The 15,715-nt window shown below is 36.3% G+C and overlaps 1 protein-coding gene across 1 annotated transcript in view; it reads left to right on the top strand.

Moving 5' to 3' along the window:
• Window positions 1-15,715, top strand: part of KIF13B (kinesin family member 13B) — a 331,605-nt gene that overhangs the window by 178,116 nt on the left and 137,774 nt on the right. Inside the window, exons 17-19 of the mRNA XM_077152891.1 lie at window positions 198-408; window positions 1,287-1,449; window positions 11,074-11,220. Of these exons, the coding sequence (XP_077009006.1) occupies window positions 198-408; window positions 1,287-1,449; window positions 11,074-11,220 (521 nt within the window). The remainder of the gene's footprint in view (window positions 1-197; window positions 409-1,286; window positions 1,450-11,073; window positions 11,221-15,715) is intronic.

Here is a 15,715-nt window from a genome sequence, read left to right as displayed (position 1 = left end):
TTAATAATTTCATAAAATTATCTGATATTCAGTTTATATTCAAATTTCTTGAATACCATATTAAAGTTTTAGAATTCAGAAATATTTTTTCAGTTTTTAACCTGCTTAACAATATGGAATAACCTTTGAAATATGTTGTGTTGTGTGTTAACCTTTTGTTCACTGTTTACCTTCTTTAAAAAAAAAAACCTGTTTAGATCCAATGCAGTCAATATTGAACAGCCTGGAGCAACAGCATGAGGAGGAAAAGCGGTCTGCATTAGAACGCCAGAGGCTTATGTATGAACATGAATTGGAGCAGCTAAGAAGAAGGCTGTCTCCTGAGAAACAAAACTACCGTAGTATGGACAGGTTTTCTTTCCATTCACCTAGTGCTCAGCAGCGCTTGAGACAGTGGGCTGAGGAAAGGTAGGTAGTACATAGGGATTTCATTACATTTTTGAAATATCTTTGTCATCATCAATCCACCTAGATAAGATATGGAATAGAAACATTTAGACACCATTTTGAAAAGAAATTATTTTTAAATGGTGTGTTTGTAGCCAAGAAGCACTTGGCACTATGTTCCCCACCCCCCATTTTTGAGAAAATGTTATTTGCCAATTGTTCAAAACATATTTGAAAATGCAGTTTTTAGTTTGTATAGCTTTTCAGTTTGAATAAACAAAAAGTTGTACTTAAAAGTTGTATTTTACCATTGTACCGTACTTTAGGTTCTGAAGCTTGGGTAGATGCTTTTTTAAAAAAGGTAAAAAGAAAGTTGATTATTTGAACTGATTAGCTCAGATAGGTAAAAGGAGAGTGTTATTGAGTTTCATATTGCAAGTTTGATCTCTATATAGACTAATTAGCACTGCACTAAATGTCGTATACCATAGCTACAGACTATACTTAATTAACATCTTGCTAATTTAGTGTGCAGATAGACAGCCTCTGTGTCATGTGGATGTTGATAGAAATGCAGAATCTCAGGCACCACCCCAGATCTGTTAAGTTAGGATCTTTAGATTAATGAGATCTCTGAATGATTTGTATGCACAGTCAAGTTTAAGAAACACTGTCCTGATCTAAGCCAGTTTGTTGCACAAATGTACATGACTGCTTGTTAATGTAACTTTGTACTTGTGTATACACGGGTCCCTGTTAGTAATACATTCTCTGTATATAAAAAATAATTTTAAGTTTTGGTTTTCATTTTGTCATTGACATATTACATACTGTATAATATTCTGATATTCTGCTTTACATGTTATTTCCCCCCATTCCCATCTCACTTTTTTAAAAAGAGAAGCAACATTGAGTAACAGCTTGATGAGGTTGAGGGAACAAATTGTTAAAGCCAATTTGTTGGTGAGAGAAGCTAGCTACATTGCAGAAGAACTGGATAAAAAAACAGAATATAAAGTTACCCTACAGATTCCGGCGTCCAGCCTTGATGCCAACAGGAAGGTGAGATTACCATTAATTAAAAAAAAAAATCACTGGATAAAATTGCTTCATATTGCATGGTATTATTTAAACATTTGTGGGTTTGCCTAAAGCCCTATCGATATCCTCCTCTTCCTAGGCTCTTTTGTGCTTATCCTCCTTTCTGGAGTAGTAGTTAGTTCATTTTAATTCTCTGCCTTTGTGTGTATACAATGTTTATTAGCTAGGAATATGCGCTTCACCTTCCTTCTGCTCTGCCATTTCATTTCATTCAACTCTCTTCTCTCAAATTTCTTTAAATTAGTTTTGAGAGGTCTTTCCTGATTAATCACCACAAAGTGGATTTTTTCCCCCTTTATTTTGTAACCACTTTGTAACTTTGCCCTTCCCCAACACATACACAATTAGGTGCTCATTTTGAATGTATCTGTTATTTTCTACTTGATAACAGATTGCTTTGTAAACTGTTCAACATTTGTTTCTTGTGGGTATTCAAGACCTTAGATCTCTTTTTTGTGTAAGGGAATAGGCATAATAAAATATAGGGGGAAGGCCCCATCAAAATTTTACTGTTCTTACCATTCAGTTTTAATTTCTTTTGAGGCTCATTTCTAGCTATCATTCACATTCTTATGTAAGTTTTTGATGGTGTAGGTAGACTTTTGTGGTCAAATGACAACTTTTTTGAGAATCCATGTGTTTTGTTTCTCCTGTGGTATTGGACACAAGCTGTGTGTGCTGCTTTAATTTTAGAGCAGGGATCACATCTTTTCTATCTCTTATGACCTTATAGTATCTAGCTCAAAGTTTGTATAGAATAGATATTTGGCAAATATGATGACTAATAAAGATATCGTGAACATGATACAATCATTACTTTAAGAAAAATTATTTTTTAGTTTATATTCTGTGTGTGCCTGAAAGATTTTTTCCACTTACAACTTTACTTTTTTGCTTGTTGTTATTTGTAAGGCAAATTCTGGGTGCAGTGGGGCTTGCGAGTAAAAAACAGTGGAGGAAACACAATTGTAGGCAAAAGGTACAGGGCTCACCTTTTAGGAGATTGAGAAGAGCTAAGTCTTCTTTCATTCTTTTTTTTTTAATTGTGAAAAATAACATATATACATAAAAGCATTAATTTCCAAGTACATTTTAACACATAGTTATATAACAGATTTCTTTTTTCAGAAAAAAAAAAAACAACTCACACCCAGGTCCTTTTTATTGATAATATAAACTTCTATAATCTCTTGATATTGAAGTAGTTTTTAACAGTTAAATTTCACACTAAAGACAAACACTGTTTGGCTTATGGGGCAGAAAGCTGAGTAACTTAAACTTACATCCTTCATATCAGACATTGTATTTCAACATTTTGAGGAAAGCTGTTACACATTCTGGATTCCACATCAAAATAAAAGTTATTTCTTTTTCAGGAAATTGAAATTAATGAGAATTAAATTAATATATTGACCCATGATGTGGTTCATTTAGGAACACGGCACCTTCCGCAAAACCAAGCCTCCATAATCCATAAATTTAAAGGCAAAACACTCCTTATTCTTCATTATCAAACCAGCACTTGCTACTTCTGGCTTATCTCCCACCACCAAACTACGTCCTAATTAAAATCAACATGGTTAAAGATTAAGTGGTGAATAAAAAGCTATTGAAGTTGTCCTGAACTTCAGTCTCAAAGTTTCTTAAAATGTAAATATGCTTTTCACAGGATTCCATTTTGGCTGTCTCAAGCCTCAGCAGCACATGCGTTCTATGAAGCAAGTCTATACAATAGATTTTAAAGTTTGGTATGGGTTACAAACACAATTTTTCATTTTTTCTTCTAGTTGCTCCAAGACTAGAGACCAAAAGAAATACCAGTGTACTGATTCAGCAGCCATATTCATTTGTTAAATCCTATCTTTTTTATTATACTCTTCCTTCTCTTTTTTGTTCAAAAATAACATTTATAAATAAAAAATCAATAAAGCTCAAAGCAACAATGAGTCGTAGAACAGATCTCACAATTTTAGTTTTTGTATTTCTAGCTGCTCTAAGGTACTGGAGACTAAAAGAGATGTATCAGTATAATGATTCAGCATGCGTGGTCATTTGTTAAACCCAACCTTCTCTGTATAACTCCTCCATCACCTTTGATCTTTCTCTTCTTTCATTCTTTTAGTGTTTGAGATGGGAAACAAAAGCAGACTTGAACATTTTCCCCCATAAAACATGACGAAACCCTTTTCTCTATATCCTGTTTGGGCTTTGTTCAGAAGGACTGTCTCTGCCTCAGTACCGCAAAGCCAACACTTAGAAGCTAACATTATCCATAACTCAAGTCACTTTGGGCATGTCTTTCTTCGTATACACCTGAAAGTGTGTGTAATGGGGGCTGTACCTATTGCTGCTAGAAATGACTAATATTGCTGAAAGTGTAGCAGCCATTTTTACTAGACAGCTTTTAATCCACTTCACTTTCATTGCTTTAAATGGATACCATTTTCAGGTTTCTACCAGAGAGAGGCACTTAACAAAGAAGAATTTCCTAATCTAATTTACTAACTTTTTCATGGATCATGCTTTTAGCGTTTATCTTTGTCTCTCACGTGTTGAACAAATACCATATAATGGGTTGGCTTAAATGATGGGAAATTTTGGCTCTTAGTTTTGAGGCTAGGAGAAAGAAGTCCACATTCTTTCTCCCTCTGTTCTGGGGCTGACTGCCAACAGTTGTGGTCCTTGGCTTTTCTGTAATTTCTCCACCTCCTCCTCCCCTTCTTCCCCCTCCTTCTCCTGTAGAAATGATAGAAAGACTATCATCCTTTCTCCATTGAATAGCCTTTGTTCCTTGTCAAAGATAAGTTAACTCTATTTGTGTGGGTCTTTTTCTAACTCTCTATTTTGTTCCTTGATCTATTTGTTCTTTTGCCACTATCACACTGTCTTGACAACCTAACTTTATAGTGTATCTTGAAGTAGAGTAGTGCCAGCCCTCTGATTTTGTTCTTCAGTATTGTACTGTCTATTCTGGCTCTTTTGCCTTTCCATATGAACTTTAGAATTTAGTTAGCAATATCCCAAAGTAGCTTGCTGGGATTTTCATTGGGGTTGCATTGCCTCTGTAGAGGTAGTATTGAACTATTGACATTTTAATAACATTGAGTTTTCCTATCCAAGACCATAAAATATCTCTATTTAGATGTTCTTTGATTTCTTTCATCAGAATTTTGTCATTTTCCTCATATAGATTATATATATGTTAATAGATTTATACCTAAGCGTTTAATTTTTTTTAGATACTAATATATTTCTGATTTCAAATTCTAGTTGTTCATCATGGGTATGAGCAATTAGGGAACAATTGATTTTTTTTTCTTTTCTTTTTTTTTTATGGTTTTTTAAAAATTTTTTTATTAATTAAAAAAATTACAAGAAACACAACCATTCCCAACACATACACTCAGCATTTCACAATATCATCACATAGTTGCATATTCATCATCATGATCATTTCCCAGAACATGAGCATCAATTCAGAAAGAGAAATAAAAAGACAACAGAAAAATATAACAAACAGAAAAAAAAATTTTGCAGCCATACCCCTTACTTATCCCTTTCACTGATCACTAGCATTTCAAACTAAATCTATTTTAACATTTGTTCCCCCTATTATTTATTTTTATTCCATATGTTCCTCTCATTTGTTGACAAGGTAGATAAAAGGAGCATCAGACACAAGGTTTTCACAATCACACAGTCACATTGTGAAAGCTATATCATTATACAGTCATCATCAAGAAACATGGCTACTGGAACAAAGCTCTACATTTTCAGGCACTTCCCTCCAGCCTCTCCATTACATCTTGGATAACAAGGTGATATCTACTTAATGCATAAGAATAACCTCCAGGATAACCTCTTGACTCTGTTTGGAATCTCTCAGCCATTGACACTTTGTCTCATTTCCCTCTTCCCCCTTTTGGTCGAGAAGGTTTTCTCAATCCCTTGATGCTGGGTTTCAGCTCATTCTAGAGTTTTTCTCAGTCCCTTGATGCTGAATCTCAGCTCATTCTGGGGTTTCTGTCCCATGCTGCCAGGAAGATTCACACCCCTGGTAGTCATGTCCCACGTAAACAGGGGGAGGGTGGTGAGTCTGCTTGCTGTGTTGGCTGGAGAGAGAGGCCACATCTGAGCAACAAAGGAGGTTCTCTTGGGGGTGACTCTTAGGCTTAATTTTAAGTAAGCTTGACCTGTCCCCTGTGGGGTTAAGTTTCATATGAACAAACCCCAAGACTGGGGGCTCAGCCTGTAGCTTTGATTGTCCACACTGCTTATGAGAATATCAAGAATTCAACTTGGGGAAGTTGAGTTTTCCCCCGTTCTCACCATTCCCCGAAGGGGACTTTGCAAATACTTTTCCACTCACTGATCGAATCACTCTGGGATTCATCAGGGCATCACCTGGACAAACCAACAAAATCTCATGTCCTATACAAAGTTCCATGTACTTAAGGTGTTCAATCAACTATCTATGTAAGTTATATTAGGAGATGCACTAGTCAAAGTATAGATTTGTACCAAATAAACATTTTTTGCTTTAGTCTCACACATTAGTTGAAATTTTAAAATACCAAGTGCCATCTATTTTCAGCACACTGCAGTAATGACATTTTGCTCTTCCTCATGCAAAAACATTTTTTAAATTTGTACATTTAGTCACTATCATTATACACTCTAGGCATTCCTAGATTACACCATCTCAATCTTTATCATCTATCTTTCTTTGTGATTTCATTTATGCCCCCAGCCCTCCTCCCTCTATCATTCTCATATGCAGCTTCATTCAGTGTTTTAACATAATTGTATTACAGTTAGGTAATATTGTGCTGTCCATTTCTGAGTTTTTATATTCAGTCCTGTTGCACAATCTGTATCCCTTCAGCTCCTATTACCCAATATCTTACCCTATTTCTATCTCCTGATGGTCTCTGTTACCAAGGAAATATTCCAAGTTTATTCACTAATGTCAGTTCATATCAGTGAGACCATACAGTATTTGTCCTTTTGTTTCTGGCTAATCACACTCAGCATAATGTCCTTAAGGTCCGTTCATGTTGTTACATACTTCATAACTTTATTCTGTCTTACAGCTGCATAATATCCCATCTTATGTAAATGTCACAGTTTGTTTAGCCGACTCTCTGTTGATGGACATTTTGGCTGTTTCCATCTCTTGGTAATTGTTAATAATGCTGCTATAAACATTGGTGTGTAAATGTCCATTAGTGTGCTTGGCCTCGTGTCCTTTGAGTAGAGACAGCATATAGATGGGTCCTGTTTTTTAATCCATTCTGCCAGACTATGTCTTTTGATTGGAGAGTTTAATCCATTAACACTCAGTGTTATTACTGCATGGGTAGTACTTTCTTCTATATTTTGCCTTCTGGATTTTATATGTCATATCTAATTTTCCTTCTTTTTACCTTTACTCATAGTCCTCCTTTCTACACTCTTCTCCACACCTTCTGCCTTCGTATCTGTCTCTAGTGTTCCCTTTAGTATTTCTTGCAGAGCTGGTCTCTTGGTCACAAATTCTCTCAGTGATTTTTTGTCTGAAAATATTTTAATTTCTCCCTCATTTTTGAAGGACAATTTTGCTGGATATAGAATTCTTGGTTGGCAGTTTTTCTCTTTTAATAATTTAAATATATTATCCCACTGTCTTCTCGCCTCAATGGTTTCTGCTGAGAGATCTGTGCATAGTCTTATTGGGCTTCCCTTGTATGTGATGGATTGCTTTTCTCTTGCTGCTTTCAAGATCCTCTCTTTCTCTTTGACCTCTGACATTCTGATTATTAAATGTCTTGGAGTATGTCTATTTGGATCTATTCTCTTTGGGGTACGCTGCACTTCTTGGATCTGTAATTTTAAGTCCTTCATAAGAGTTGGGAAATTTTCAGTGATAATTTCCTCCATTAGTTTTTCTCCTCCTTTTCCCTTCTCTTCTCCTTCTGGGACACCCACAACACATATATTCGTGTGCTTCTTGTCTTTCAATTCCTTGAGTCCCTGCTCATATTTTTCCATTTTTTCCCCTATATTTTCTGTTTCTTGTTGGATTTCAGATGTTCTGTCCTCCAGTTCAGAAATCCTATGTTCTGTCTCTCGAAATCTACCATTGTAGGTTTCCATTTTTTTTTCATCTCTTCTACCTTGCCTTTCATTCCCATAAGTTCTGTGATTTGTTTTTTCAGACTTTCAGTTTCTTCTTTTTGTTCTTTCCTTACCTTTTTTCTATCCTCCCTCAATTCATTGATTTGGTTTTTGATGAGGTTTTCCATGTCTGTTCGTACATTCTGAATTAATTGTTTCAGCTCCTGTATGTCGTTTGAATTGTTGGTTTGTTCCTTTGACTGGGTCATATCTTCAATTTTCCTAGTGTGATTTGTTATTTTTTGCTGGTGTCTAGGCATTTAATTACCTTAATTAGTTTATTCTGGAGATTGCTTTCACTTCTTTTATCTAGGGTTTTCTTGCTGGATGAATTTGTTGTCTGTTCTTTGACATTCTGTTCAGCTTTATCTGGACCTTTAGCTTAAGTTTTGTTTAACAGAGGAGAATTTTTCAGTTCTTGTTTTCTTGTTTCTTGCCGTGCTTGTGTGGTGCCTTCCCCCCACCACACACACTTAGGAGGGTCTACTTAGATATTATAGACCCCAGCCAGATTTTCCCAGACCAAACTGGCCTCCTCTCAGGAGGAAAGAGTCACCTGCATTGGTTTTCCCTGAGGGTGAAACCCAGCAGGTTGAAAGACTTTCCTGTGTAGTCTGTGGACTCTGTTTTTCTTATCCTGCCCAGTATGTGGCGCTTGTCTGACTGCAGGTCCCACCAGCATAAGATGATGCGGTACCTTTAACTTTGGCAGACTCTCTCTGCTGGGGGCGTGGTGGAGACAGAAGAGAGGTTGTAGGCTGATTTTAATGGCTTCAAATTACCAAGCCCTGGTGTCTGAATTCCTTGATGGAGGGATTCCACCTGGATGGGGCTTCACCCCTCCCCTGGGGAAGGCACAAGCTCAAGATAAGCCCCCAAAAGAGCTCACTTCTGCCTATTACTGGGGCAGTTGTAGCCTGAAAAGTCCTGCCGCTGTATCCAGAGGCAGTCAAGCCTTAGTAGATACACAGCCACAAAAACCTGTGTTTCCTTCTTTTTTCCCCCTTTTTCTGTCAGTCCTGCCCCCTTGGCGTTGGGCAAAAATGAGCAACCTCGGGTTTATCAGGTTCACCTAAGCTGGGGGCCTATTTTTAGTAGTCAGAATTTGTTAATTAGTTCCACAATTGGCCTTTGATTGTGCCCAGTCCCTGCTGCTGGTAAAGTCCTTTCCTTTCCCCTCTGGGAAGCGGCCTGTGGGGGAGGGGTGCTGGCCACTGCAGCTTTGGGAACTCATGGTTCTGGGGGGTGCTAGCAGCCGGTTCGGCTGGTTCAGACTGGGGTACGCTGTGTGTCCAGTCACTATCATGGCTCCAGGAGCTGTTCTGTACTGTTTCTGGTTATGTAGTAGTTGTTCTGGAGGTCGAAATAAAATGTGCATGTTGTTAAGCTGCCATCTTGACCCGGAACGGAACAATTGATTTTTGTATATTAACCTTGTATCCTATAACCTTACTGTAATCATTTATTATAGGAGTTTTTTGTTGATTCTCTGGGATTTTCTATCTAGACAGTCATCATCTAGACAAAAAATAGTTTTATTTCTTCCTTTATAATCTATATACTTTTTATAGTTTTGTTGTTTTATTGCATTAGTTAGGACTTATAGTACAATGTAGAGTAGGAGTGGTAAGAGAAAACATCATGTTCTTGTTCCTGATCTTAGAAAGGATAGCATCTAGTTTTTTACCATTGAGTATGATGTTGACATAATTTTTTTGTGGATGTTTGTTATCAAATTGAGGAAATTCCCCTCTATTTTTGGTTTCCTGAGATAGGTGGGACATTTTTTGTTTTCTATTTTGTGGTTTAAAATTAAAAAAAAAATTCTATATTAAATGCACATTCATTTTATAAACTGGAGGAATGTCAGTGAATACTATTTTAATTATAAATCCAAACTCTGTATATGTATAAACTATCTGTACAAACTGGTATTATTTATTACCTCCAAATGGATTAGTGAGAGACTTTTAAGTTCATTATTTTAAATATTTTGTGTTTCGAACCATATTTAGACTACCCATTTCAAGAAAGTTAAAAATTCAAAGTTTTGAAAGGTAAAAGATGATTTCTTAACCATCCATATTAGTTTCCTAGGGCCACCATAACAAATTACCACAAAGCAGGTGGCTTCAAAAGAAATTTCTTTACTCATAGTTCTGGAGGCTGCAAGTCTGAAAACAAGGTGTTGACAGGACAAGGCTTCCTCCTAAACTTCTAGTGGAGGTTCCTTCCTTGCTTCTTTCAGTTTCTGGTAGCCTCAATGTTCTTTGGTTTGTGGCACCATAATTCCAATCTCTGCTTCTGTCTTTACATGACCTGTTCTAGTTTGCTAGCTGCTGGAATGCAACACACCAGAGATGGATTAGCTTTTAATAAAAGGGGATTTATTTTGCTGGTTCTTCAGAGGAAAGGCAGCTAACTTTCCACTGAGGTTCTTTCTTACGTGGAAGGCACAAGATGGTCTCTGCTGGTCTTCTCTCCAGGCCCCTGGGTTCCAACAACTTTCCCCAGGGTGACTTCTTTCTGCATCTCCAAAGGCCTGGGCTGAGCTGCTAGTGCTGAGATGAGGAATGCCGAGCTGCTTGGCTGTGCAACATTGCGCTCTCTCATTTAAGCACCAGCCAATTAAGTCAAACGTCACTCATTGCAGCAGACACGCCTCCTAGCTGACTGCAGATGTAATTGGCAACAGATGAGGTTCACGTACCGTTGTCTTATGTCCACAGCAACAAGACTAAGTATGCTCACCTGGCCAAGTTGACAACTGAATCTAACTAACACATGACCTGTCTTTTCTGTGTTTCTTCTCCTCGTCTTATAAAGACACCAGTCTTATTGGATTAAGACCAACCTTAATTCAATATGCCCTCTTCTTCACTTGATTATATCTGCAAAGACCCTATTTCCAAATAAGATCATGTTCATAGCTATGGAGATAAGGATTTAAGCATATCTTTTGGGTGGACACAGTTCAACCCATAACCACATCCATCACAGCCAATTTACCTTTGCCATATAATGCTAATGACTCTTTTTTCCGATCCACTGATATTCTGTGGTCGTGTGGGGCCCCCAATAAAACATTTTCATTTTGACTTCCCATTAAACATGGTCTGGTCTTTTGTATTTTAAATTTAAATTTTTATTCAACTGTAATTTAAACTTAAATTTAAGCCTATACTTAAACTTTATGCCTAAGCTCATAGGTTTATACTTATATGTAAATTTTGACTGCAGTTGAATGTAAAGTCATTCTATTTAGTTTGTCAGAATTTTGGTAAGCTTTGTAATGAACAAATTAAAGAATGTTGGCAGTTTCTCTTTTCTTGTGATGACATCTGACTGGTGGATATAAGAGTGTTCAGGTTTGATTTCCATGATGGATTTCTTTGCTGTTTTACCCACTTACTTTTACTGTCTTTGCAGAGAGTCTCTCTTCTTAGTGAACCTGCCATCCAGGTGAGAAGGAAAGGAAAAGGCAAGCAGATTTGGTCTTTGGAAAAACTGGACAACAGGTTGTTGGATATGAGGGACCTTTACCAAGAATGGAAGGAATGTGAAGAAGATACCCCAGTAAGTTGAGAGAAATTGCTTACTTGATGGTCATAGAAGGAGCCAAGCAGGAATGAGCCTGTGTATTTCAGGAAAAATTGTTATTGGAAGCCTCTAAATTTTACTAACCTATTTTTCTGGCATCCTTCTCCTAATTTTGAGTTCTTTGCATTTCTAGAAGAATTTTCCACTTTAATTTTTTTAACATTTTTTTTATTGTGAAATATATATTCAAAAAAACTATAAATTTCCAAGTATATTTTAAGTGTAGTTATAGAATAGATTTTAATGTTTTTTTTTTATTTTTTTTTATTTTTTTTATTTTATTTTATTTTTTATTAATTAAAAAAAGAATTAACAAAACAATTAGAAATCATTCCAATCTACATGTACAATCAGTAATTCTTAATAACATCACATAGTTGCATATTCATCATTTCTTAGTACATTTGCATCGATTCAGAAAAAGAAACAAAAAGACAACAGAATAAGAATTAAAACAATAATAGAAAGAAAAAAAAACAAAAAAAACAAAAACAAAAAACCTATACCTCACATGCAGCTTCATTCAGTGTTCCAACATAATTGCCTTACAATTGGGTAGTATTGTGCTGTCCATTTCTGAGTCTCCACATCCAGTCCCGTTGCACAGTCTGTATCCCTTCATCTCCAATTATCCCTTCTCTTTTTTTTTTTTTTTAATTAACGGAAAAAAAGAAATTAACCCAACATTTAGAGATCATACCATTCTACACATGCAATCATTAATTCTTAAGATCATCACATAGCTGCATGATCATCATTTCTTAGTACATTTGCATTGGTTTAGAAGAACTAGCAACATAACCGAAAAAGATATAGAATGTTAATATAGAGAAAAAAATAAAAGTAATAATAGTAAAATCAAAACAAAACAGCACAAAACAAAACAAAAACCTATAGCTCAGATGCAGCTTCATTCAGTGTTTTAACATGATTACTTTACAATTAGGTATTATTGTGCTGTCCATTTTTGAGTTTTTGTATCTAGTCCTGTTGCACAGTCTGTATCCCTTCAGCTTCAATTACCCATTGTCTTACCCTGTTTCTAACTCCTGCTGAACTCTGTTACCAATGACATATTTCAAGTTTATTCTCGAATGTCCGTTCACATCAGTGGGACCATACAGTATTTGTCCTTTAGTTTTTGGCTGGATTCACTCAGCATAATATTCTCTAGGTCCATCCATGTTATTACATGGTTCATAAGTTTATCTTGTCTTAAAGCTGCATAATATTCCATCGTATGTATATACCACAGTTTGTTTAGCCACTCTTCTGTTGATGGAGATTTTGGCTGTTTCCATCTCTTTGCAATTATAAATAGTGCTGCTATAAACATTGGTGTGCAAATGTCCATTTGTGTCTTTGCCCTTAAGTCCTTTGAGTAGATACCTAGCAATGGTATTGCTGGGTCGTATGGCAGTTCTATATTCAGCTTTTTGAGGAACCGCCAAACTGCCTTCCACAGTGGTTGCACCCTTTGACATTCCCACCAACAGTGGATAAGTGTGCCTCTTTCTCCGCATCCTCTCCAGCACTTGTCATTTTCTGTTTTGTTGATAATGGCCATTCTGGTGGGTGTGAGATGATATCTCATTGTGGTTTTGATTTGCATTTCTCTAATGGCCAGGGACATTGAGCATCTCTTCATGTGCCTCTTGGCCATCCGTATTTCCTCTTCTGAGAGGTGTCTGTTCAAGTCTTTTTCCCATTTTGTAATTGGGTTGGCTGTCTTTTTGTTGTTGAGTTGAACAATCTCTTTATAAATTCTGGATACTAGACCTTTATCTGATATATCATTTCCAAATATTGTCTCCCATTGTGAAGGCTGTCTTTCTACTTTCTTGATGAAGTTCTTTGATGCACAAAAGTGTTTAATTTTGAGGAGTTCCCATTTATTTATTTCCTTCTTCAGTGCTCTTGCTTTAGGTTTAAGGTCCATAAAACCGCCTCCAGTTGTAAGATCCATAAGATATCTCCCTACATTTTCCTCTAACTGTTTTATGGTCTTAGACCTAATGTTTAGATCTTTGATCCATTTTGAGTTAACTTTTGTATAGGGTGTGAGAGATGGGTGTTCTTTCATTCTTTTGCATATGGATATCCAGTTCTCTAGGCACCATTTATTGAAGAGACTGCTCTGTCCCAGGTGAGTTGGCTTGACTGCCTTATCAAAGATCAAATGTCCATAGATGAGAGGGTCTATATCTGAGCACTCTATTCGATTCCATTGGTCGATATATCTATCTTTATGCCAATACCATGCTGTTTTGACCACTGTGGCTTCATAATATGCCTTAAAGTCAGGCAGCGCGAGACCTCCAGCTTCGTTTTTTTTCCTCAAGATGTTTTTAGCAATTCGGGGCACCCTGCCCTTCCAGATAAATTTGCTTATTGGTTTTTCTATTTCTGAAAAATAAGTTGTTGGGATTTTGATTGGTATTGCATTGAATCTGTAAATCAATTTAGGTAGGATTGACATCTTAACTATATTTAGTCTTCCAATCCATGAACACGGTATGCCCTTCCATCTATTTAGGTCTTCTGTGATTTCTTTTAGCAGTTTTTTGTAGTTTTCTTTATATAGGTTTTTTGTCTCTTTAGTTAAATTTATTCCTAGGTATTTTATTCTTTTAGTTGCAATTGTGAATGGGATTCGTTTCTTGATTTCCCCCTCAGCTTGTTCCTTACTAGTGTATAGAAATGCTACAGATTTTTGAATGTTGATCTTGTAACCTGCTACTTTGCTGTACTCATTTATTAGCTCTAGTAGTTTTGTTGTGGATTTTTCCGGGTTTTCGACGTATAGTATCATATCGTCTGCAAACAGTGATAGTTTTACTTCTTCCTTTCCAATTTTGATGCCTTGTGTTTCTTTTTCTTGTCTAATTGCTCTGGCTAGAACCTCCAACACAATGTTGAATAATAGTGGTGATAGTGGACATCCTTGTCTTGTTCCTGATCTTAGGGGGAAAGTTTTCAATTTTTCCCCATTGAGGATGATATTAGCTGTGGGTTTTTCATATATTCCCTCTATCATTTTAAGGAAGTTCCCTTGTATTCCTATCTTTTGAAGTGTTTTCAACAGGAAAGGATGTTGAATCTTGTCGAATGCCTTCTCTGCATCAATTGAGATGATCATGTGATTTTTCTGCTTTGATTTGTTGATATGGTGTATTACATTAATTGATTTTCTTATGTTGAACCATCCTTGCATACCTGGGATGAATCCTACTTGGTCATGATGTATAATTCTTTTAATGTGCTGTTGGATACGATTTGCTAGAATTTTATTGAGGATTTTTGCATCTGTATTCATTAGAGAGATTGGTCTGTAGTTTTCTTTTTTTGTAATATCTTTGCCTGGTTTTGGTATGAGGGTGATGTTGGCTTCATAGAATGAATTAGGTAGTTTTCCCTCCACTTCGATTTTTTTGAAGAGTTTGAAGAGAATTGGTACTAATTCTTTCTGGAACGTTTGGTAGAATTCACATGTGAAGCCATCTGGTCCTGGACTTTTCTTTTTAGGAAGCTTTTGAATGACTAATTCAATTTCTTTACTTGTGATTGGTTTGTTGAGGTCATCTATGTCTTCTTGAGTCAAAGTTGGTTGTTCATGTCTTTCCAGGAACCCGTCCATTTCCTCTAAATTGTTGTATTTATTAGCGTAAAGTTGTTCATAGTATCCTGTTATTACCTCCTTTATTTCTGTGAGGTCAGTAGTTATGTCTCCTCTTCCATTTCTGATCTTATTTATTTGCATCCTCTCTCTTCTTCTTTTTGTCAATCTTGCTAAGGGCCCATCAATCTTATTGATTTTCTCATAGAACCAACTTCTGGCCTTATTGATATTCTCTATTGTTTTCATGTTTTCAATTTCATTTATTTGTGCTCTAATCTTTGTTATTTCTTTCCTTTTGCTTGCTTTGGGGTTAGCTTGCTGTTCTTTCTCCAGTTCTTCCAAATGGATAGTTAATTCCTGCATTTTTGCCTTTTCTTCTTTTCTGATATAGGCATTTAGAGCAATAAATTTCCCTCTTAGCACTGCCTTTGCTGCGTCCCATAAGTTTTGATATGTTGTGTTTTCATTTTCATTTGCCTCGAGGTATTTGCTAATTTCCCTTGCAATTTCTTCTTTGACCCAGTCGTTGTTTAGGAGTGTGTTGTTGAGCCTCCACGTATTTGTGAATTTTCTGGCACTCTGCCTATTATTGATTTCCAACATCATTCCTTTATGGTCCGAGAAAGTGTTGTGTAAGATTTCAATCTTTTTAAATTTGTTAAGACTTGGTTTGTGACCCAGCATATGGTCTATCTTTGAGAATGATCCATGAGCACTTGAGAAAAAGGTGTATCCTGCTGTTGTGGGATGTAATGTCCTATAAATGTCTATTAAGTCTAGTTCATTTATAGTACTATTCAGATTCTCTATTTCTTTGTTGATCCTCTGTCTAGATGTTCTGTCCCTTGATGA

This window comes from Tamandua tetradactyla, chromosome 3 (assembly GCF_023851605.1).
Source record: "Tamandua tetradactyla isolate mTamTet1 chromosome 3, mTamTet1.pri, whole genome shotgun sequence".
Taxonomy (NCBI): domain Eukaryota; kingdom Metazoa; phylum Chordata; class Mammalia; order Pilosa; family Myrmecophagidae; genus Tamandua; species Tamandua tetradactyla.
Note: the sequence above shows the minus strand (reverse complement) of the source record. Positions and strands in the feature narration are given on the sequence as shown.